The sequence below is a fragment of the Amblyomma maculatum genome, chromosome 5 (assembly GCF_055883805.1).
Source record: "Amblyomma maculatum isolate TAMU_Amacu chromosome 5, ASM5588380v1, whole genome shotgun sequence".
NCBI lineage: Eukaryota > Metazoa > Arthropoda > Arachnida > Ixodida > Ixodidae > Amblyomma > Amblyomma maculatum.
Window position 1 is genome coordinate 131,420,189 of NC_139348.1, and position 24,780 is coordinate 131,444,968.

The window sequence follows — 24,780 nt, forward strand, 5'->3', positions numbered from 1 at the left end:
GCAGCTCGGTGGAACGCAGAAGGGAGTCCCACGCATTCATGTTGGTTGAATTGTCCGCGTTGTGTTGTGCAAACGTCCACATACTGCGAAGGAAGGTGGCCGGCTGTAAGAAGTGTTTGCATATAGGTGCGATAAGATTTGGGAAAAGATTGCTGTTCTTGTTTGTACTTTGAACCAATGGAAGGCGTAACGGCGGAGTAGTTCCCGGTGGGCTGGGGGTATAGGCACCGATCGAGCCGATATTGTTTCTGACGGCGCTCCCAACGAACGATTAGTTTTAGTATTTTTGATCGCATCCAGGCGGAATGCTTACGACGTGCAATAAAGCGACAATAACCCACCTATTGTGAGTCAGGCTGGCAGGTTTGAAATGAAACCACGTGAACCATTTTCTCCGCGGTTTTTATGACAAACAGTACACAGAGCTGCATGGCCGCACATAATTTGGTTGGAACCATGAATGTACAGGTACCGGTGGCAGCACAGACGAGTATTATACCTCTACTCGCTGAATGTGATGCGCCTTGGTATGGCCGCCCTGTTCCCGCCTTCGTACCATCGTCGCGGGTCACGGGCCATGACGTACGCGGGTCTGGGTTTTCAACTAGCCCGCCAGCTGCTACGATTCATAGACGAGCGCGGACGGACGCTGGACTATGCCGGACGACCACTGTCCTGGTGGAAGCAGAATCCTGTGGGTATATCATACGTATAGAATCATCGAAGCATCTCATCTGATCGATGCATCGCATTGCCGCATGGAGAGCAGCTCTGGGCGCAGCGTCACGTGATAGTTTTGAAGCCTGTTCTGTTTCTGATCATTTTTCTGCGTGTGTCGCGTTGTTAAGCTCCACGACCAAACAACGAAACGTCTTTGATTTTTTTTTCTCTTATAGTTGTTGCATTTCGCCCCATTCATATCTCCTCATGAGTATTTGATGTGTTTTTATGAGCAATGTTCCGATGGATTCGATACGCCTCACAGCCGGTCGGTTTCCCTTATGAGTTTCGTTCAAGTTTCCGAGTCCACGTATGAAAATTTCAAACTGCCTTAAGAAATTTTGTGAGTGCTTGCCTGTCAGCATAGAGCAAGAAAGCACTGCTTGTCTCTGGATTTGGCGAGTTTTCTGTGTTTGAAGTAAGCATACATTACATCGGTGTTTTCATCAATCGCTTTTTGCGACGTATGCGCATCGACCATTTTTCACAGGGCAGCACATGCGGGTCGATAGCCTCGCAGGACCCGCACGAGCGCCGCGCCGCTGCCGACCTGTTGGCCCTGAATGTCGCGATGACTGCCATGCAAAGGGCCGCCCTCGCCGACTCGTCGCCGCTACGCCTCAAGTCCCTGCAGGCGATGAACGACGCGCAAACTTTCTACGTCAGCTACTGCAGCCACTTCTGTGACGAAGAGCCGACGACGTCGAGATCGATATGCAACCTGGCTATGAACAGCTCCGGTTTCGGCAGCGCTTTCGGCTGCGAAGCACCGGCCGCCAGTGGCGTCTCCACCCCGCAATGCCTTTTTGTCTGAACGGCGTCTGAGCCGTAGTCTGCATCTTGCGCCACGGATCTGAACAGTCAGGGCCGAATATTATTTCGACACTTTTTGACTGGCATGCAAGAGTTGTGAACGCTTTTGTACCTGTGGATTATCGACTTGTATTGATAGCATGTGTTCCAAGAGTAGTCCAATTATGTGGTGAGAATCCTGTAATAGAAAAGACGACAAAATGATGACCTAGATAGCCCACTCATCCACTGCACGTCACAATGCGACATGAACTGTAAATGCCGTTTGTTCGACCGGTGTCTGCAAAACGAAACTATATATCAGCGAGAACAGCCATCTGCACGAAGCAATATTTCGAAATTATTCTTCCCTCGCGATGTTTTTTTTATTTCTGGTTTTTTGAACATTTATTGTTTACCTGCTTGCAGGATAGAACTTCCCATCGACGCCCGACACTGTAGAGGTTTATGTATAGACCGGGGAGTTATTTTCACTCACTGTGTGTGTGCATGTGTATTTGTGCCTATATATTCAACTGTGGACCTGCATTGTTTCCTTTTACCAATGCTCTCCTAGTCTACGGTTTGCATTTGTGATTGTCGCCATTGCCGTATCTGCAGCAGGCCATTACATGCTTTCAAAAGACGGAAGCTCCTAAATAGACAATCCTTTCGCTGCCTGAAGGAACTAGCCTGGCGACGCTGATAGGTCCCTTTCTATGTGCACCAAATAATGTCTTCTAGCTTTCCTGTTCCGAAAGCTCTTGTGGACACCTGTGCAGGCACATGGTACACCATTACAGGCCCTTTCTTGAGTTCTTTGTCCTTTGTCTGCCGTCATAAGTTTTAACTGGAACTCAGCTCTAGACTAGTAGAGAAGGCCTAATTTGCACTGACGTGTTCACGAACCAGGAACATAGCGAATACCAGCGCTTTTCTGCAATCCACGCATCGCCAAATGCTCCGACGTGTATACCACAAGCCATGCTGTCATGGTTCCCGCTGGGCCACGTACAATGGGACTTATGGACCCTATTCACATAACAGCATAGCGTAACACGCTTAAGCAGGCAATCATGACATTCAGACAATATGGCTGCCGCATTTTGTCGTGATTATTTAAGTGGACCACCACAGTTTTTCCGGAATAATCAGAGGACGACTCCCAATGATAGGCGTGGATGCAGGGGGAAAGTTTTGAGTTGGCGCATTCCAGTTCCGGAAACAGTGTAAAACTTGCACCCCCTTTCAACCATCCATAGGCACCCCAACCGGAATACAGAATACCGCCACCATCTATTCGAGTTTCTTTAAGAGCAGCAGGATGGACGGGAAAATGTAGATTCATAGGTGTCTTTGCTAGTGATGAGCCAAAAGAGTGGGGCCTGCTGTGGAACCACGGCCACATCGCGATGCAGCCCCCAAAGCTGTTGGTGTCTTGCATTCCAACCCAGCAAAAAAAAAAAAAAAACAGTGGAACCAATCTAAATCTCAATTGGTACCAATAGGACTCAATAGGCTCCTATTAGAATCTTCCAAATCCCCAATGGGTTCCAACTGGAATTACTATTCCACCAGGAACCCATTGGAAAGTCCATTTGGAAGTCACATTCCAAATGGATAGTTCAGTTGGTTCCATTTGAAATTCTAATTTCAAATTGGCTGCAGTTGGATACTTCAGTTGGTTCCATTTGAAATTCTAATTTCAAATTGGTTGCAGTTGGATTGGTCAATTGGATCTGCTGCTTGCACAAACTCTACAGAGCGCCATTTGTACGTAACTATAGTTCTAATAAGTTCATGTTCCAAATGAATACTCAGTTCGACGAATCTTTGCCAACTGCATAGCCCAATTGGTCAACCCCATTGCATCCAATCGTTCTTACCAATTGAGTCCAATTGGTCTGTCCAACTGCACTGAGTAGATCCATGGGAACATTCACATATTTCACAAATAAAGCAAATACAATATTCTGTTCATAATAACTATGAGCAGCTTAACCTGTTAAACTAAATTCATCTGCATTATTGCTGCAAACAAAATTAAAAATAACTACACTCAAATGGCAAGAGTCACTGGTCCCAGCATGAGAGTAGGATGTATATAAGCAGGAGCAAAAGTGTTTGCTGGTGCATGATCTCATGTAATATATATGTTACTATGCAACTGTGCATTGTTTTTGTGTGAGATGTGCGCTTGCCTGTACTCCATTTCCATCAAACATGTAATTATCAGTTGCCACTATAGTAAACACGCAAATCGTCATTCAGTCTTCCTTTTGTCCTATGTCCAATTGGACCCATAGTGTGCAATGGGTGTGGCCCATTGGTATATCCTGTTAGACCCTTGCACGCAGTTGGCATGACCCATTGGACCCAATTGTGTGCAGTTGGTCTCACCCATTGGCTGCAATGGGTTAAGTGTCGGAAAACACAATTGGTTCCAGTTGGAAAACCAAATTATTCCAATTGGTTCCAACAGTCTCTTTTGACTGAGAACGCAGACTTTCATTCAAGGCCCCGTTTGCCGCCACATTTGCAGCCACTGTTCTTCAGCATTGCTCTTCAACAACTACCCAGGAATGTGTGCATTTGGAGATCAGAGGTTTACGGGAGTTGACAGACTGAGGTACACTGCTGAACGGTTGGTTTGGCATCACAAAATTAAGATTGTTGCACTTGGCACCGCCATGTACGTCATTTTTTCTGTGGCAAGGCAACCTTGTGTTATCGCGTAAAATCTGCTTTACATGGAAAAGCATTAAAAGCCCTACTCACCTTTATGTAGAGTTAATCTGTGGCCGCAGAAGTGTGACACAATTAAGATGATATATTAAAACAATCCTTTCAGTGGATGTCAATGAGTTACTCCCTTATTACGCTGCCTGCTATTCTGTGACCTTGAACTTCACCTAGCATATCTGGGCTAGGCACTGCTTTCCTCAGAAAATGGCAAAGAGAAGGAAAAATCTATATAGCATCGTTATATTATGCTGGTCATATTTTCAGTGCAAGCGGGACCCAAGTGAGATATGGTCGAACTGCGAGTCAAGGGAATAATGCATATAACCAGAGATTACTCTTGTAAGCTCTTGTTTAATCATGTCTCATATTTCCCAGAAGGAATATTTTCGTCCGGAGGTATACAGAACTTCCAGTGAACTACTCGGGCCATTTTGCAGATGAGTAAGTGAACAATCAAGCATGTGAAAGTGTGGCACGTTAGCATAGAAGTAGCACATTCACCTTACGTGCAAGAGGGCCACAGTTCGAATACCTATGCCACACCATTCACCACCATGTATGCATGAAAACACTCGCGTTTCTACGAACTGCATATCCAGGACTGGGGTGCGACTTCCTTGCAGAGTACACATTCCTTGAACACAGCAAAATTTTGCCCTCCCCCCCCCCCCCCCCCCTTCCCTGCTGCACATAGTGTTCTGCCACCACTTCCTATGAAAATTCCAATTATCTCCAGTACTCAGCCCCTAGTAGCTGCAGACAAATGGTCAATGTGCAGTTAGACTAGTTGACACCGCAGAGGATGTTAAGAATTTCTGGCTCCGGGCAAGCAGTCACTAGAAACAATCCGGCAACGCTTAACGCTAGAACGTTACCTGTTGAAGTTAGTCTATAGTAGTGCGCAAGGTTGGAAAGACAGCTATGAAAATATAGGTACAGTGCAGGCACGTATGGTTTAGCAGAGAAACGAGAAACTGGAGTGGATTCTTGGTAAATACATAGAGGAATTCTATAGAATTAGAAGGCTCCAGGTACCGTAATTATGCTTAATATAAGGAACAATAACCTGAAGGTGGTACAAGCCTACTGCCTTGATCCAGACAATGACTAGATTGTGGAGAATTTTTGATATGGGCAATCAACAATGGGTAAGTATGTAGTGTACTGGTGGTTCACCTTTAATGCCAAGTTAGGCAAGGAGTATGTAGGCTGGACCACAGGCAGGGTGACAGTGGCATAGGTTCTATGAATAATGGGCAGGTGATCAGCAGAGATTACACAATTGGATAACTTAGGTACCATAAAACATTGTTCGGCAAGTGGGAGAACTGGCAGTGGGCAAGGAAAAGCTAGAATGAATGGCAAGATGAAATGGACTTCATACGAAAGCATTGATGGTCCCGTTCCTCAGAAATTCTAGTGTTGGCATTCTAAGCAAAAACTCACGAGCATGCCCCTGGCATACTCTGACCACGGCCGCTTGATGGAATAGCACTTCCATCGAGCGGCCGTGCTCAGACACAACCATGTAGTTGGCACGTGACATCGTTGTGTGACGTCGAGATCACATGACATATGAGCTTTTAGTTGTCACCTCAGACCGTGATGGGAGCCTAATCCTCTGGGTCCCTTGCTTCCAGAGCTACTCCTAGGCCACACAGGCACGTTCATACGGCTTGGTTAAAGCGGGGTTTTATACCTATATGTCAGGTGGTTTTCCCACATACCAGTTGCTAAAGAACAATTGTGTCCAACAGTTCTCCAGCTGGTTCAATGGTACCAATTCGAGAAGAAATTCCAATTGGATTTTGGAATCCCAATAAGTTATACAATTGGCAGCCCAAATACCAGTTGGGTACTTTCAAGTTCCAAATGGACACTTTTCATATTCAATTCGAGACTCCAATAAAGATTGGTATTCCCAACAGCAGTTTCAAATCCAATTCGTCAATCTGTAAAGTACCAATTCTAATTTTTATTTCCTATTAGCGCCCCAAACCACTTGATTAGTATACCATGCTCTAAATGAATACCATTTAGAACTGGTATTCCTGAATGGAGTCCCAAATTATAGTAAGAACAATGCAGTTCAAATAAGAACTTATGAATTGCATTGTCTATTGCAATTGGAAATTTTCCAGTTTGAAAATCCATCTGGAAGACAATGACGTCCTTGAATCAGGATGTTCATATTTCTCTTTACTACTACACAACAGTGAACTTTGCATTCTTACAAATGAATATAGCATATTTCTGCTCTCAGTCTTGTGCATATCCTTTTTATCATTCACCTTCTTTACTTCACTTTTCTAATCATTGGCACCTTCAGCACACCACCCCATAATGCTTCAAGTACACTTATACTTTTGTCTGATGTAGGCCTGACACGCCTGTCATGAATAAAGGGGCCCAATGGCAAACTTAGTACACCTTACAGAAAATAAGTAACCGATTACAATTACAACTACTCCATCTGAAATGTGATTACAGGCATCAATACAGCCTGGTAAAAGTAACTGAATGATTACAGAAAAGTAATCAATTACTTTTACGTTACTTTTCTTCACACAGTTTATTCATATAACACAATTGTGCAGAGATGACAGACAAATTGCAAAATGTGTGATATACCGTTAAACATTGTTGATTTTCAAGAACAGCAGTTTTTTCATGTTATTGCTAATCTTTCCGCGTTTCCTCATGAAGAAGTCCGCAGCTACGCTAAACACTCTTTCAATATATGCACTGGAGGGAAGGGCGGTATTATAGCAAATGAAAACATTGCGCTTCAGCTCGTGGTTGCGCAATCCTTAGAGGCTAGTGTCCTCTAAGAAGCGCCACGCTTCGCTGCAGCTGGCGCTCTGGTTAGGAGTTGTGGGTGGGGCCAAAGAAAAGCTGAAAACAATCGCCTTTAGGCAATATCTCAGGAACACCAGATGTGGCCTCTGATGTGGAACGATAACATGGACAATCAATTCATTGGCTAACAGCTGGTGGACTTTCTGGCATCGCTCTTCACTAGTCATAGAGGAATCGCAACGGATGCCAGGAGAATTTCTCACACCATAAAATTGTCCCAACTTGCAGTAATGAGTTTTCTAATTAAACATATTATATAGCAGATATTGGTTATTTAAGATATATTTCTAACCAAACTACCAACTTTCAATGTTATAAAGTAAAAACAATGCGGTTTTCTTGATTAAAACAAATTCGCTATGCATGTATTGCATCCAAATATGGCGTCCAGATATGCTGACATAGCCGAAGATTGAAATTGTGGACAGAGCAATGCACAAGCCAGGCAGGCACATGTAGTCATAACATTTGCTGGAATAGCACAGTCACTAGCACTTCGCCGTGTCTCCCCTTTATTGTTTATTGCAGTTTGTAGCAAAAAATACAGTTTTGCCGCGGGACTGAGGCTAAAAGTGACGTACAAGTCGCCTGACTGGGCCTTCGGCACCACAACTGACACGTGCAACACAACGCAGCAGGCACAGAGCAGCACAAAATAGTCAGTCATATGTCGGAATGTAATACAAACACAAACCAGGAGCAAAACACATAAAATACAATCTTTAACATACATCAACAGTCTCAAGAACAGTAATTGCTATTACACAATGGAAATAGGAAACAAATAGTCACATATGTTCCAAAAAGTATATCGTAATTCTTTTTTAATGTAAACAAGGAGGATGATTGTTCAAGTGAATAAAATATGTCAGGGTAATAGTTCAAGAGGTTAGGGATTTGCCAGTGAATTAACTGCATTCCATACCCGGTCCTTATGCGAGGTTTTAAGAAGTCCACATTTCTAAAGACGTAATGTAGATCTGTGTTGATAAACATACTTAAAAATGCATTACAGCCAGTACGCATTACAGTCAATTTTGTATTGTCGGTATATAAATTCAGATAGTCGTTGTTTATAGAAGGCTGTAATACTTAATATGTGACTTAGTTTAAAGTATGCAGACACAAAATCATATCTAGACAGACTGCAAATAAACCGAAGGCCTTTCTTTTGCAAAATATAAATCTTTTCCATGTTGGTTTTTGTACCTACTCCCCATACCAACAGGCAAAACTGAACACAAGACTAGACAGTGGAAAAATATAGTTGCTTCCTCAAGTGCATTTGGAGCAGCGGGTGAAATTTATTCAGTATACCTATGTATCGGGCAGTTTTGCTGGATACAAAGTCTACATGGCAAGACCAGCGGAGGTTTTCATGAAATAGAACACCTAAATACTTATACATAGAAACATGTTCTAAGCAGATAGATTGGAACGAAAGTGTGATATTTTTATTTATTGGTTTATTGACAGCTAAAAAATTATATATTTCATTTTATTAACATTTAACATCACCTGGTTGGCACAAAGCCATCTCGACAGATCTTCAAGCCATTTGTTAGCTGTAGACACTAGAGGAAAAAAATGCGCTCGTGTCATGGGCATAGTGCAAGATATTGGAAGTTACAGGGATAGCAATATCATTAATATATATATAGGAAGTAATAAAAGGCCTAGGATGGAACCTTGACGAAGACCGTATTTTATGAAATCACAAGGAAAGCTGCTTTCCAGTATGCTCACCGCCTTGCATCCCTCTAGCTTGTACAAGGGAGCAACTTGCTCAAAAGCAGCTGTGCTATAGTGCCGGGTTCACTCACTTTTACTTATTTTTAAGTTTAAAAACGTAATTAATTACCAGTAATCAATTACATAAACGTAACTGAATTACCCAAAATGTTACATCTTGGAAAAGTAATAGATTAATTACAAAATGACATAAAAACAATTGATTACAAGCAATCAATAACTTGTAACGAGTTATATACAAGTCTGCCCGATAGTGAAGTACCGGCTTGTTTTCAAAGCAAAATCATTAAAAAATGCTTGTGCACTTTTTGCAGCCGGACAAGTTTTCTAACTGTGTCATGGTAGTTAACACTGCTTGCTTCGCTTGCACCTCTCACTTCTCTCCACTGGCAATTCAAAAGGCTGGAAGGAGGTGCTATGTCCCATGCACTGAGCATTTTTTCGCAATTCCCTTCAATCGCTTGTGGCCCATATTAAATTTACTTCGATTAAATATTTATTATGATCCATGATTCCGTGGGTTTCGAGAATTTTATTTGTATTAAGCCCAGTGCAAGACTGGTTACACCTCTGGCACCAGTGCGCTGCCATCATCCCCGTGTTTAGCTACATTCGGTAGCAAAACATCATGGCAGCCATTTGGAGCAACATTCTGTTTTGAAGCAGGATGGAGCAGGAAAGGTAGTTTGGAGTAGAATGGAGGAAGTGGAGAAGCGCTTACACCCCTGACTTTACATCAAAATGAACTCCAGGTGGTTGAAACTATTTGGAGTCGTCCACTACAGCATCTCTCATAGATGATGTCACTTGGGGATGTTAAAACCCATATAAGACAAGTCTTTACACTTAAGCTGGCCAAGGCTGACAATTTGCCTTGCTAGCCTCCAGGAAATGAGGAATATTTCTGAACTTTTCACCTTTTATTGGACTAATAACACTGTATCCCAGAGTGACATGTCCATATTTAAAAATGAGCAGCTGGTCCACAATGCACATATTTCCATTTCAAGGTAAAAAAAAAAAAAAAGATTCAAGGGAGAAACAAGACATGCGCCTTGTACAACTCAAACACACTAAAATTACAGGCAAAATTAAAAAAAATGTACACGCCTTACTTTACAACAACCAGGCTACTAGCTGAGACAAAAAATAATGGTTCATAAATAAATGCAACTTATACTTATTAAATGACTGCCACTTGGAGGTGAGCTGATTTTTCAGTTTTCCAGTTTACAGCTTGCATGAGGTAATTTTCTGTCCGCATATATATATGACATGCATCTGACAACCAGCCATGATTACCACAATAGTTCTGTGATAGATGAAGGGATGAGGAAGATACAGCAAAGACACTAGATGATCGGTAAGGAATTGTTTGCAAAGGCTCTAGACACCGATTAACTTTTCAATTGGCTCGTACTTCCAGTCGTCATCCTTGAGTTTCTCGCTGAGTGTGCGCAGTTTCTGCAGCCTCTGCTCGTGCAAGTCTGAAACAGAATAAGTTAATGTAATTATGCATATTAAGCCTTTAACTATCATCACTCATTTTTACTTTCATGGCAAAGTTAAAGTTCTCTGTTCCCCACAAGATTATTACTCATCAAGCATGGAGGTGTTGAGAGCTGGTTCTGGCTCAAAATGGCTCAAAATAACAGCTGCATTGTCATCCTCTAGAATAACCATTATATCAGACAGGCTACTTCAACACATTTCAACAGTACTCCTACAAATGGAATGTTAAAAAAAAACTAGGCAACATCTGTTCTTCTAGCACTCACCACTTATTAGCAACAAAAAACCAAAAGAAACTTAGCTTGTGATTTTTGACACTTCTACGTGATTTCAGGAAAGAAAGCACTCTAGAAATTACATGCCGCACCAAAGTTATAAATTTTGATTTTGAATGACAGAGATTTGGCAGTTTCGTGGGCCATAAATGACTGCGAGCAGTGATGCAATCAGACATTCTTTTCAAGACTGCCTTCGTGCGAGCTAAATAACACCTGGCAATCACAGCATGGAATTTCAGCAAGATGCACTAACCAATTAAATGAGTGCAGTTTACCATAGGTCTACTCATAAGAAAAGTAAATATAGACAGCAAGAAGACTGAATGAACAACAAGAGGCAACAATGTGAACCATTAGAGGGTTTAGTTGGAAAGGTGAAGTTTTTGTCACATTTGGCATTAACTCTTTGAGGGTTTTTGCCGTAAATATATGACGGCGGTTTTCCGTCCAGCAAGGTTTTTGCTATACCAGTACAGTTTCAATCCTCCGTTTGAGATCTCGCGTCCTAATGACGATGCATGCTCACTGGGAAGGGCTGCCACCTCCTAGGATTTACAAGAGGCGCTTGAAATTTATTACGCTGCCTTCTTGCGAAGATAAACAGAAGTGATTCCTAGCTGTAGCGTGTCGCCCGGTCTGTGGCAATGCCGCCGCCCTATCGCGGTTTCGGTTTCGCCATGTGATCACAGCAGAGGCGCGAAACTTGATTTCTATCTTTATGGGCATTCCCTTCAGGGGATAACCAGAACTGATATCTAGCGGCAGCTTGCAGCCCGGTTTGCGGCAACGACCTCTGATACACCATCTTCTGAGGGAAGTTTGTTTTTTCCTAGGTAGTTTCCGCAAAGCTGCTACCTATACTCCCTTTCTCAGAACCACTGAAATCATCGAACCAGTTAAATGGCAGCTCGGCAGCAGTAATGGAACAAGGCTGTTGCTACCACATGCTGCTGGTTGCTATATGAAAAATTGTGAGGAAAAAAAATGCTTCTTGTGAGTCTCAGGGCTGCAAAATGGAATTCGGCACCACTGCTCTGTGTCCTTTAGAACTATAATGCGTTACTAGAAGAATTTTCATTGGTGATTTTGATCTATTTAGGCTTCGTATCCTTTTGTTTTTCTCTAACAGACCAAAGCTAAAGTTTTTGCAGCTTTCATAACCAATCCTTCACTAGGAGCCCAAACTGGTACCATCAGCACAGATGATGTATTCTACAGACTTACCTAGCTGCATGTTATAATTATGTATTTATATGTAAGGTCCAGCCCATGTATTCTGAAATTATTACAGCTAAGGTTTTGAAGCTGCTAACTATCTCGACAAAATTGTCAGTTGAAGAAAACAAAGGCAGGACTTTTTATTCTTCCTCTTACATTCAAAGCAAAGAAGTTTTTGCACCCTTCCTATTCAATCCTTCACTTTGCTCACCCTGTTAAGTGGTACCATCAGCATAGATAATGTATTTTACAGAGTTGCCTAATCTCATGCTACAATTTATGTAAATGCTGAATAACTAAGGCCCTAAACTATTGCCCTGAGCCGTGCTATGTGATGCTGGTTGAAAAGATGAGACCAAATTAGCACCAAAATACACCGATAATATCAAGTTAAGTAACCATCAATTATACCAAGGGCCTTTACATAAATATTACAGTACCCCATATTCACATTAGTCAGTTTCAGTTAAGGGTGTCAAAGGGCTTTGTAAAATTCGAGACAATTCCCAGTACAAGCTGCTGGCAAGTTTTGTAGAACAGCTTTTTCAAGCGCATATAAAAACCTGCCAATAATTTATACTTATTTGCGACCAAAACAAATCTTGAATAGCGGATGGGGGAGAACGAAGTTGGCATGCAAGAGCCTCTGGCAACCATGAAATCTAGCAGTAAAAAGGGTTTATACTCGGGGACAACTTTCTGTGGCTATGCAGCAACACTACATACAGAGCTGAAATGCATCGGTTCACTCCACAGAAAAATATAGCTCCTTCAGAAACTTCACAGATCCTGCACTGGAATGTATTATTATAGGACTGTTAAATTTATTGCCACACCAAGATTACACTATGATATTAGCTAATGCACCATTAGTAATAAGTGCTACAGCCTTAGTATACCATGCTGCGCTGATGACGATGATGGCAATCAGGCTTTTCTCCTTCTAGAGTGTGGTCAGACTGAATGTCTTAGCCAGACCATGTTGATGCAGAAAACACCAAAATAAGACCTGCACCACAGCATGTAGCATGTCCACTGCGCTCAGACAATTCTGAGGTAGACACATGCAGTGTCTACCATCCTGTGTCATCCAAATGGTGCAGGCAAGCCTCGAAGGCAACCTTGCCCTTTTCTGCGCTCAAAAGGTGACCACGCAACATCTCCGTGGACTGCTTCTATCCCCACTCGACCGTGGTAGCCCAAGGCTATGCAGCCAAGCTCGCGCTGACCTCGCTCTAGCCAAGCACAAGTGCTCAACCCTTTGGTTACGTTGTCAGTTGGCAATCAGGCACAGCATAGCCGGACTACACTCGCCACAGATTCTTGCCGTATACCCGTAGACTTCCGCAATATGCTTGTGTTCTGAAAATGTATGTCATGCAGGCTGGTGATTAGTAGCAAATTTACATCCACACAGGCCTTCAGTGATATAAACAATCCATTTTTGAACAGGCGGCTCGAAAATTATTCATTTCATGGAGGAAGAAAAACTGAAGAAGGACTAGATCAACCTTGACAAGATATCCTCCCTTGAAGCCTCTACTTTCACTCTCTTGAAAATGGGGTCCTTCCTAGTAAGCCATCTGAGCTTGTAGCGCCTTTATCGATGTACATGCTCAGTCTCGCTTTGGTCATATGTGCGCCAAGGAGGTCGCAGTCTCAAGCTTTCAGGTTTTACTGACGTGATGAGAGAGGTATTTTACAAGCTCATACCAAAAACAAGAATGTATGCCAGCCTGCCATGAACCCTCGATTTGTGGTACAAGTAAGAAAGGAGCCACCAGGTCATCACTGGCCTGTAATGATTAAAAAAAAAGTTTTTATTACGCTCAATGCAAGCCCCGATGTGCTAGCTACAATTAGTTATGTTTTTCTGCAAGTTTTGCTGTGAGTTACTTGCGCTAGATAATTTCGTTTGCGCCATTTCCCAGTTCTGCTACCAACTGTGTGTTCAAATCTGCCACTGTATGTATAACAGCATGCTTGTTTGAATAAATATTTTCATATGTGTCATTTCTCAGTTTTGTCGTATGGCACTTTACCGATTGAAATATCCTCATCACAAACAGCGAGATCTGTAACTTGTAGGCTACTGCTGCTCAGATGATAGCACACTTTTCTGAAAAGAAAAGTTGCTTTAACCATCAAGCATTGCCCGCTGTTGTTAGGCCAGGAAGCCAACTTTCAAGAAAGAGCATTTGTCTTCCAGATTGCATCAAAGAGCAGCACCACAGGAACTAGCACCGTGGCCAGGTGCAAGTGCAGGTTGTGTGCCCAGAGGCCCCCTCATGGCCTGTATTGGGGGCCGGCCCATAGCTTTCAAAGCTCTGTGGTAACAGAGAACGATGGGCCAGAGTTTGCCCTCCAGAGAAACGGGATCTTGTGAGATGCGCCAGGCACTCTTCAAGCAGATACTGCGGTGTAGGGTTCGAAAGAGATCCGTCCCTAGACGTGTTTCTTTTTTTCTTTTTTCACTATTCTCCCAAGTTCCCCATTTCATCAAACACATGCTGGATGTCCACACCCAAGCACCATTAGTGAAGCAGTAAAAGCATCTTTAAAAGGCAAAAAATTCCCAAGCTAAACAAAAGGTACTGTTCTTGCAGCAGTGCACTGTGAATTTAATAAGTGACAAAAGCACATTAATAGCTCTTGAAGTGATCTAACTTTGTGTGTTTCTGTAGAACCCTTTTTCAATGTAGCTTTTTGTTACTGACCTGGCAAGATGGCATTTTAACATCTAGGTACTTCCACACGATCGTCCTAAACTAAATGGGATGAGTGGCTCTTGCGAACAGAGCTGTCCGAGCCTGTACTCATCTAAACCCCTGAATAGGTCTCTGTCAATCAAGGTGATCAATGTAGCCCTAAACTTGTGTGGCAAATCCTTGTGATGGCAGACAAACATTTACAAGAGCCCTGTATAACTGTGTTTCTGTTTCCCTGCAGATTGTTAAAACACCTATACAGGGATAGGTTAACCCACCAGATGAGTCGTTTTACAAACAAGTGCAGAATGTATGATGGGCCTGGCCTAGTCACTGCTGAAGCACACTGAAAGCACTGGATGCAGTTCTGTGAGTGACCAAGAAATGCAGCAATGCAGGCAATAAAAGCGTCGTTAACCTCCGAAATTCTCCCTAAAACTGTGCAATAAGCTTGTACTTCAAAAAAATTTTGTGTACTTCAAGGTGCTTCACTTTTGGCAAGGCTACTTCTGGCGGTGCTTAATTTCATCACATCGGATGAAGAAAGCTTTGCTGTTGAACTCTCACAGGGAATTTGCATATGTTCTAATGAAAGGCAGTTCCCAGTAGTGTAATAATCCTGATTCCATTCTGGATGATTAGGCACATATTGGTTGGTTTGTGGGGTTTAACGTCCCAAAGCGACTCAGGCTATGAGAGACGCCGTAGTGGAGGACTCCGGAAATTTCGACCACCTGGGGTTCTTCAACGTGCACTGACATCGCACAGCACACGGACGCCACTTCGTTTCGCCCCCATCGAAACGCAGCCGCCGAGGCCGGGATTCGATCCCGCTTCCTTGGACACAGTAGTCGAGCACCGTAACCACTGCGCCACCCCGGCGAGATAATTAGGCACATGTATGCTGCAGCAGCCTATGCATGCTGCAGTAGCCTGTTTTGCTGTAAAATTGTCACAACACATCCTGAAAGAATGAATGGCAGCAAGGAATAATTAGAGACGGCCTCAACTTAGTTTTATTCCCAGAAGGTACGCTAACTGCTGACGGCCTCTTCTTAAGTGGCCATGTAGAGCAGTTATCACTTTCGATGCCAATAATTAACTCAATAAAACCATTTTTCCGCTTGTTTCTGTCTTTACCTTTCGGCCTGTGGATGCTGAGTGACGAGAAAGTTTACAGTTTTAATATCTCAAAGCGACTCAGACTATGAGGGCCGCTATAGTGAAGAACTCCAGATAATTTCTACTACCTCGCATTCCTTAAATTTAGGACTTAGGATTTTGCAGGTATGCAATTGCAATAAAGTTTTGAACAGTTACCGGCTTCTTTCACCCACATTAGCTCAGGTGCTGTGAGTCCAGACTGCTGAATGTGTCATTGACATATCTCGTCAACTTTTCTGTTTCAGACGCATAGTGAAGCATAAATTTTTTTTATGCCGCGTACAACTAATGCTTCACGTACATACACACAGCAAGGAATACTTTCACCGTTCGGCTTCGATTAACACATGACCGGCTCACTTTATCAGCCAAGTATAGTCGTTCTGTATACTGAACCTAATATAAGTCCCCAATATGCTTCCACTTACTCCTTCACCTCCATATGCTATAATGTTTTTATCATGAAGTATGTGGCGCAGGAGCTTGAGCATGTGACACGCATCAAGCAGAGCAAAAACAAGTTATCAGTAACTGGATGCAGAAAAGATGCATGCAGTTCTCTGAGAATCACTTGGCAGCCAAGGGTATGCAACGTGGTTAAATTTGCTGATGCACCATGAAATTTTTTTGCCACAGGTGCCCTCCCTTTTTCATGAGCTGGAGAGGGAGCCCATACAACAAAGCTGCTTCTTTGCTCTCCTAAAATTTCAACTGCCACAACCATTGGAACCAATGCGTCTTCTTCCACTTCCCATCCATTTTGTCAACAACCAAGTTATGCAGTGTCGGACAGCATGTGCTTACATCTTGAATGGCTTTAATTTCCAGTGCAGCCAGGGTTTCTTATGCGAAAGCAGCTGCCGCATCATTGCTCTAGTACCATTTGGGCAATGCCTTTAGCTGTGGCAGACGTCAGACAGCACGAGCATAATTACAGGCATTTGGCAATAAAAGGACGGGGTTAAGGCCAAGGCCCGTAGCTCTGGTGAATGAGCAGTCAGCATTTCTGTTCCTGTACTCCATAATGTATGACATTTCAGCAGGTCTTCCTATGCCCATTCATTGGTTTCCAGTGTCGCAGTGCTCTCATCAACGAGTATAGGGTCTTTACTCAAATCTTTGACATCTTGTAGATGGGCAACTTTGCATGAAAGAACAAAGGACTGCTGCAAAGGTTTTATCTTTCTTTTGATAGCAGTCTGTAGATATGCAAATCGCTTATCCCCACTATGCAGTAAGGTTCTTTCTTGGATGTCTTATACAGTCTGCAAATGAAATGAAGTTTAATACAATTTAGCAAATTTTATAGGCAAGAAAGTGTATGCAGTACCTAGTTATTTAATGTACCAAAGCATGATTGCTCATTACTTTATATACATTTTTCTGGCACAATGACTGCAATTCACCTTCTAATAGCTACAGACAAAATAAGCATCTATTTAAAAAAAATTTTTCAACACTTGTAAAACAATTCTCCTTTTTCTTTTTTCAGATTTGAGGTCTGTAGCTTACAATTGATTATGCAGTACATACAGCATCTGTCCCTGTTACAAAAATGCTATTATTGACCTTGTCTAGAACTCATGGCCTAGCTAATCACACCTAATTAATCTTATTTAAATATAACTTCGATGCACTTTAGCAACAAAATGACCAGCTGCTTAACAGAATGAGCGTACATACAGCACCATTGAAGAAGGTAGCGTACTACTGCCGTCTTAGTCGCAATACAAAAGCAGAAATTTGCGAGCCATTAATTAGATTATAATGTTTCCCTTCAGATCAGAGTGTTATTTTTCATCTTTTAAGACTTCATTTGCTGCTGAAACATTAAAACCTGAAACCACATGCAGTCTCACTCACTTGCAAACCAATGCAACAAGCGTCGACGCATGCAAACACAACATGCAAAAAAGTCGCTTGCAGAGGCAGTGATGGCTGACATAAAAATGAAATCGGCTGCTGTATAGTAGTGGAGTGATGCATTCTGAGTAGTCCGCCATCTTGTCCTTGGCAGCAGACGACGCAGCGCAGCCAGGTTTCAGTGAATTGGCTGAGTGCCTTGTTATCTTTGACGGTCCACCAACCAACATGTGGTTACTCATGCGCTGCCTCTACATCCGTGCCAGGTGTCCACAGATTCCTCAAGAATGTATGTGTCAAAGCTCTGCCTGAAAGATCGAGTGCACTATGAAAAAAAAAAATGCTGGGGTTTAAGCATGACTTGATCCTAGTCATACAAGTAAATGTTCTGTTAAGCATGGTTTTGCATAGTTTAGCACGGTTGTACAAGGCTGGACAGTCTGAATTAGAGGGATGGTTAAGCTTCGCCTTCAGAACAAACATGACGTTTTTAATGCCACTTTTTCAGAAAAGTCCACAATTATTTTATACTTTTGAATTATTTTGTACTTTTGTCAAAGGAAGTTTTTGGGGAAATGAAGGTGCAGTATCTACCTCACTTTTCGGTGGACATCTAAACTTAATTAGGTCAAGGTCATTTGGTCCCACTGAAGTGAAATCCAAAACTGCACCCCGAATAGTAGAGCTTACGCTCACTAAGCGGTGAGGCGTGGACTCGTTCATGCTACACCTGCACCATGGGTTTGGACTTATGGCCACCCGTCGACATTCATAAATTTCTAGTTCTGAGCACTGGTTCGGCACTTGTCTGCATTGATGTCAATCTTGCATCTACTGGGTTCACGTGAGCTGTCCGTGTCAGCACCGTTCAATGAGCTCCTTAACTTTTCGCACTCGCGCAGGTATATTTTTTGAATCCTGGAGAACCTGCAGTCGGGCTGTCCAGTCTTCTGTTTCTGCGCTTTGCTTTGGATAGGACTGTTACAGCCCACCACAGCACTGTACACTACTCTGCCTGCACCGTCTGCAAGCATTATGTGAATACATAAATGCGGCTGCATAGCACGTGTGGTGGCTGTGTCGTCTACTGCCAAGGATGACAAGATGAAGGACTACTGAGAATGCATCGCTTTGTGCAAGCTTCTTATACACTTGCTAATTGAACAACAGCTATTTCAATGTTTATCCGAAAGAGCTGCGGCCATAAGGAAGGGCAAACGAGCGCGTATTTCCACAAACCTCAATATGCGAAACTGATGGTGCAACTCTTAGTTTCAGCTGGCTTGATATGATCATAACACCTTCAGGTGTGAAGAGGATGGAGCAGATCCTAGTACAATTAATTTGATGGTGCACATGCCTCATTGCGGTGGAGTACTTTGATCAAAAGAGCTTCAATTTCATGAAGTTTCTGTAATACATAGTAGGCTACACACTAGGGGCTCCCATGAGTGGGAGTGATGTGGGCGTGACGCTACGCATGGAATAGAATAAAACCATTCTTGATCTAGACACTCAACTTGACCTGGTGTCAGAAGTTGGGCTCCTACTCGGTGAGGCCTAGCAGCGTAACCAGAAGGGCACTGAAGAAAGAAAACACGGACTTGACCTTAACCCTCTGCAGCCCTTTGACTTAACAAACCCCAGTAACTGGCCAGCATAGATTGAAGAGTTCGAGGACTTCTTGAGCTACATTTTAGGCTCTCTCTGAGAAAAAAATGGAAAAGCCCAAGTAAGGACACTGCTTTATACCATGGGTCGAAAAGCATGAGAAATCTTGTGGTCTTTTAATGCCACAGATGCAGAACTCGAGACCTTCAAGGCAAGCTAAGCTCCAGGCATACTACGTGTACACAAACAGCATAGTATATGAAAGCGCTCATTTCGATTGCCACAAACAAGAGGTGGGAGAAACAGTCAACGAGTTTGCTACAGTACTGCATGAACCGGCAAGTCACTGTGGATTTGGCAACTTGAAAGAATGATTGGTGCGCAAGAGACTTCTTGTGGACCTGCCTAAGAAGTGGCTTTCTGAGGCACATGAAATGGACCCAAAACTCACTATGGCCATGGCAATTTCAGGAGCCACAACAACTAGGACAATGAAAAGGCAGCAAGACGAACTCAAATCACAAACCGAAACACCAAGCATCGACACGGTTAAAGGGAGAAGGCCGCAGCGAGCCAGAGCAAACAAGGGGCCTCTAAGTAAGACATCATCGAGTCGAAGGTTTGGCACAAAGCACTAAACATGCAACTTCTGTGGCCGCGAGGTTCACTAGCGTTCAGGATAGCCAGAGAAGAAGTGTTATTTTTGTCACACAAAGGGACACTTCGAGATCACCTGTTGCACAAAGAAGTCGTCGGCAGGGTTGAACGAGCTGACTGTCGACGAAAGCGACAAGTTTCTGGATGCCGTTCAAGAGCGAAGAGCCAGCGAGAACAGCAGATTCATGAACGCGATGAAGCAAGCTAAGCAAGAATCGGCACACTTCGTGGAGGTTGCGATCAACGGCTGCTTTTTGCGAGCCAAGGTGGACGAGGGTACCGAAGCAACAGTTGTCGGTGACTCATTACCAAGCATGCCACCACATCTAGAAAAGATATTGGACCTGCGACAACTGAACGATGCTGCGCTGTACAATCTAGGAAGGTTCAAAGCCCAAATCAAATGGAAAAGAAAGTGCTCTCAAGAGATATTGTACATGGTCACCAACCTTCAGACTCTTCTGCTTCGACTGCCGGCAGAGCGGACGCATAATATTGATCATTTCATCAAGACCATCGCAGCGGAGGAGTAAAGTATGAGATATAAGCAGCTTTTTTCCAGTATCCGCTGCATATCAGTGAACAAATCATCTGCATGACTGATGATGCGGTATCGTATGCTGTTCTGGTCCCGAGAAGGATTCCATGAGGAGCAAGTAAGAAGGAGCTCTAAACATGAAGAATCAAGGCCTAATTCACAGGTAGAAAAGCCAATCATCTTGTGCAATCCCACAGTGCCAGTCCAGAAACCATCAGACGATGTACACGCATGTGCTGACTTGACACACCAGTATAAATTTATAAGAATGAAGTGTTTTGACAACTACGGACGAAGTGCTGGGAAGCATAGGAGATACCACAGTGTTCTTTAAACAAAATGCCAACTCGGTCTTCTATTTACCAGATTCAGCTTGAACCAGAAGGCCAGGAACTAACAACATTCACCACACTGTTTGGACACTTGCGCTACTGCAGACGCCCACTTGGCATTACTTCAGCTCCAGAGATATTTCAGAGCAAGTTCTCTCAAATTCTGGATGGGCTTCCAGCTGTTGCCAACTACTATATGAATGGCATTTTTGTTCATGTTCCAGACAAAAAGACAGATAATGAATGACTGGAGAAATTTCATTGGCTGCCAGAAGCAGGAGCGACACTAAGCTACAAGAAATGAAAGTTTGCTATGAATAAGATAGCTTTTCTGTGCGTGGTATTATACACTGAGGGTGTTCATATGGATCCTGTGATGGTAGAAGCAATCCAAAGCCTTTGTGGACCAGAAAACGTGAAAGAAGTCTGTTCAATCTTGGGCATGCTTAGCCATGTTGCAAGGTTTGTCCCTAGTCTTGCAGAACTGACATCACTATTAAAAGGGCTTCTCCAAAAAGACAAGAAATGGGTCTGGGACCCTAAACCGGAGAAGGCATTTCAAGAAGTCAAGCAAGCACCAGATTCCCCTACCTGCTTAGCAAGGTACAACCCTTCATCAACAACAGTCGCTGCTGACACATCATCATTTGGGTCGGGAACAGTCTTGCTCAAGGACCAGATAACAGGAGAACAAAGAGCAGTGGGTTATGCCTCTTGTTCCATACCGAAGGTAGAGCAAACGTATGCTCAGAGAGAAGAAAAGACGCTAGCTTTAACCTGGTGAGCAGAGAAGGATGCACCTAATGAGGTACTGTTACAGCCTCTCCTATGTACTAGGCAAGAGCATCACAACAGTCGACATGTTGTCGCAATGTCCTTCAACAGCGAAGGACTCATCTCCCCAGCAGTTGCCTACAGAGAGGAAAGTTTCAGCTTTTGTTGTGGGTGCCATGCGATGCCTACCAGCTTCAGATGGTGTGTTGACAAGGCTGCGTTGAGAACAGGAAAAAGATCCTGTGTGCCAAGCATTGTTAAACACAGTGGAGTGGAGGCGGCCACACGTCGAAACCATTTTGGTCATTACGGGGTTCACTGACTTTGTGTAGTGTACTGCTGTGGATGGCAAACCGAACTGTCATTCTGAAAAACCTTCAAAGGGAGATGTTTCAGTGCATCCATGAAGGCATAGTAAGATGTGCAAAGGCCAGAGAATATATTTGGTGGACAGGAGTGACCAGTGCACTTGTAGAAGTGGCAAAAAGCAGTGCAGTTAGTGCAATGTTTGTAAGATGTGCAAGGGCCAGAGAATATATTTGGTGCACAGGAGTGACCAGTGCACTTGTAGAAGTGGCAAAAAGCAGTGCAGTTAGTGCAATGTTCCAAACACAGTTTTCAGAACCAATGATACCTCCAAACAGGCCAGAACTTCCATGGCAGAAAGTTGCAGTAGACCTCTTTCAGTGGCAAAAACATACATACTTGTTGATCATTGACTATTTCTCAATTTCTCAAGTATACTGAGCTCTGACTCTTGGACAGAGGTACAAGTGTAGTAAGAAAAACTGAGCAACAAGAGTTCTTTTCTAGGCATGGTGTACCCTCCACAGTGGTCAGTGAAGATGGTCCCCAATTTACATGCTCAGAGTACTACCGTTTTGCAGCTTAAGAGTTCAGTCAGATCACTCCTAGCCCTCATTATGCACAATCAAATGGAGAGATGAAAAGAGGTGTAAGAACAGTCAAGGCCATGCTTAACAAGGCACAAACCCCGTATTCCGCCTTGCTGAACTACAGAAGCCCACCCGGACCCACGGGTTACTGCATTGCACAGTTCCTAATGGGTAGAAGGTTACAATCCCGTATACCTTGCTGTCTAGACCAACTTGAGCCAGAAACACTGAACCTGCAGGAATGGCTTTCAAGAGGTGCTGACAACAGGCAAAGGCAGAAACAGCACCATGACAAGTCATGCAGCTTGGAAACAACAGCAACTAGGGCCTGGTCAACAAGTCTGGATTCAAGATCTCGAATCCGATGCAACAGTCATCACCACCCTCCTTGAACCAAGGTTTAGCCAGAAAGCAGGGTGTTTTGGTGAAACAGAAGGCACATGAGTGCGCTTCCACTCAAAAAAGCACTAATAGAGCCTCAAGAGACCCCTGTTACACCCAGTGTATCACACGAGTCAAACACCATCAATGGCAGAAAGAATTGAGGAACCATCAGTGACAGAATGAATTGAGGAACCACCGCATTCATCGTCGGAAACACAGCCCCTGCATTCATCTGTGCCAAGAAACAGATGACAAGCAACAAACAACCAGGTCTAGCTGAGTTGTGAGGAAACAACTGAACCCAGACTTTGTCTATTCGTGAGTGTGTATGCACTGAGACTGTGAACAGTTTCTGTTTGGGCATGACAGTTTTGATGTGCATCTTCCAAAAAAAAAAAATAGTGGTGGGGGATACTATAGAGACTATAGTATGTAGCCTATAGGAACCCCTATAGATACTATAGGGGTTCCTAAGAGCGGGAGTGACGTGGACGTCACATGACTGCACACGTGGAATAGAATAAAGTTATTTTTAATCTTGACGCTCAACCTGATTCTTTTGGAAACCTTTTTCTAAATGTGGCAGCCCGCAAAGCATTCAGTTCTATTTGCACACATCTGTAATCTATTAAAATCCTTATTTTAGTTGTAAACGAAAGTGAACAAATTTTCATCTCAGGCATATAACATACATGCCCTTAATGACAATAGCTTTTTTTTTTTCTCATCGAATGCTCTAGGTATACTGATCAATAGAAGCAAATCCCCAGATGATCCTTCCGAGTGATTCTTACATCTTAGCAGGCAGCATTCCATGATGCAGTCAAAGACACCCTACCACACATTGCAAAGCTCACGGTTGCAGTGCAACCTCAACTCCTATATGGCCTTCACCTTCAAGGCTCAAATATAACGAGGCGCGTTCTTAGCAATTTTTTTTTTCTCCCAGACTAATTCAGTGCAAAAGCAGAACTGAAACCGAAACTGTAACTGAGGCCAGAGAAAAACTATGTGTAACAAAGCCTCTGCCACACTAGCCTCAGTTGCATAGTCACAAAAAAGCTGTCCCCGAGTACAGCATGTTGCGATGAAATCCATCCAAGCTTCCTGAATGTGATTAATGTGATTATTTGCATCAACAGGGGACTGTTCGTTACTCTAATGTAGACACACACACGCGCGCGCGCGCGCTCGAGCGCACTTCTTACTGCCAATAACCTGCCGTATTCCTCGTAAAAGACGTATTATGCATCAGTCGGCTGCGCACACTATTGCATCCTTTTCATGAGCACGGTTGTTGCAATAGAGATATAAAAGATAAGAGATACTCTATATTACAAGGAGAGAGAAACGTTTACAATGCGGCATATAATATCTTACCACAGGAAAACAGCGCATGCGAAAGCAACACGGGAGATTTATCGTACCTTTCTCTTGAGAGCTCACACTGACCTCGACGTCGTGTTCAAATTTTATGGATGCCTTCGTTGACATGTGGTCGGACGCTTTCAGCAGCCCTGTGCGAAAGACAAAAACAAAGGAGGGGGGGGGGGTCTTTTACGAGCCAAGCCTGACAGAAGAGTAATAATCACAGATGGCAATTAGATGCGGCTTACCGACAGTGCCGATGACATACTGAGGCTTTTCCTTGAACAAGACTTTGCGAATGTCTTCACCCGCAGCACGTACAGCCATCCTTGCTCTCACGATGAATGAAAGATAATGATCAGCAGTCGTAAATTAAACGAGTTGAACGATCATCACGGTGGAAGAAAATTTCATCGTTCGAAAGTTAGAGTTGCCAATCATTGCGACTGCACGACTGCACTTGGATTGGATTGACGCTTTATTCACGCCTTCTTACTGCAAAATTTGCACCTTAAAAACAAAAATACGTGTTAGAAAAGGGGTCATGTTTTCAACCTTCTTTCACGAATAAACATTAAAATTTGCTTTTAGTTCCTGACGATGTGTTTA

General features: G+C 43.3%; 1 protein-coding gene across 1 annotated transcript; it reads right to left on the reverse strand.

Moving 5' to 3' along the window:
• Window positions 1-8,396: 8,396 nt before the first annotated feature.
• LOC146189568 (uncharacterized) lies at window positions 8,397-24,612 on the reverse strand. The gene is made up of 3 exons (XM_084604338.1): window positions 24,420-24,612; window positions 24,231-24,320; window positions 8,397-10,355 (listed from the first exon to the last, which is right to left on the reverse strand). Exons 1-3 carry the CDS (start codon window positions 24,496-24,498, stop codon window positions 10,255-10,257), a joined length of 270 nt encoding a protein of 89 aa, XP_084460464.1. The 5' UTR covers window positions 24,499-24,612; the 3' UTR covers window positions 8,397-10,254.
• Between the last annotated feature and the right edge of the window lie 168 nt (window positions 24,613-24,780).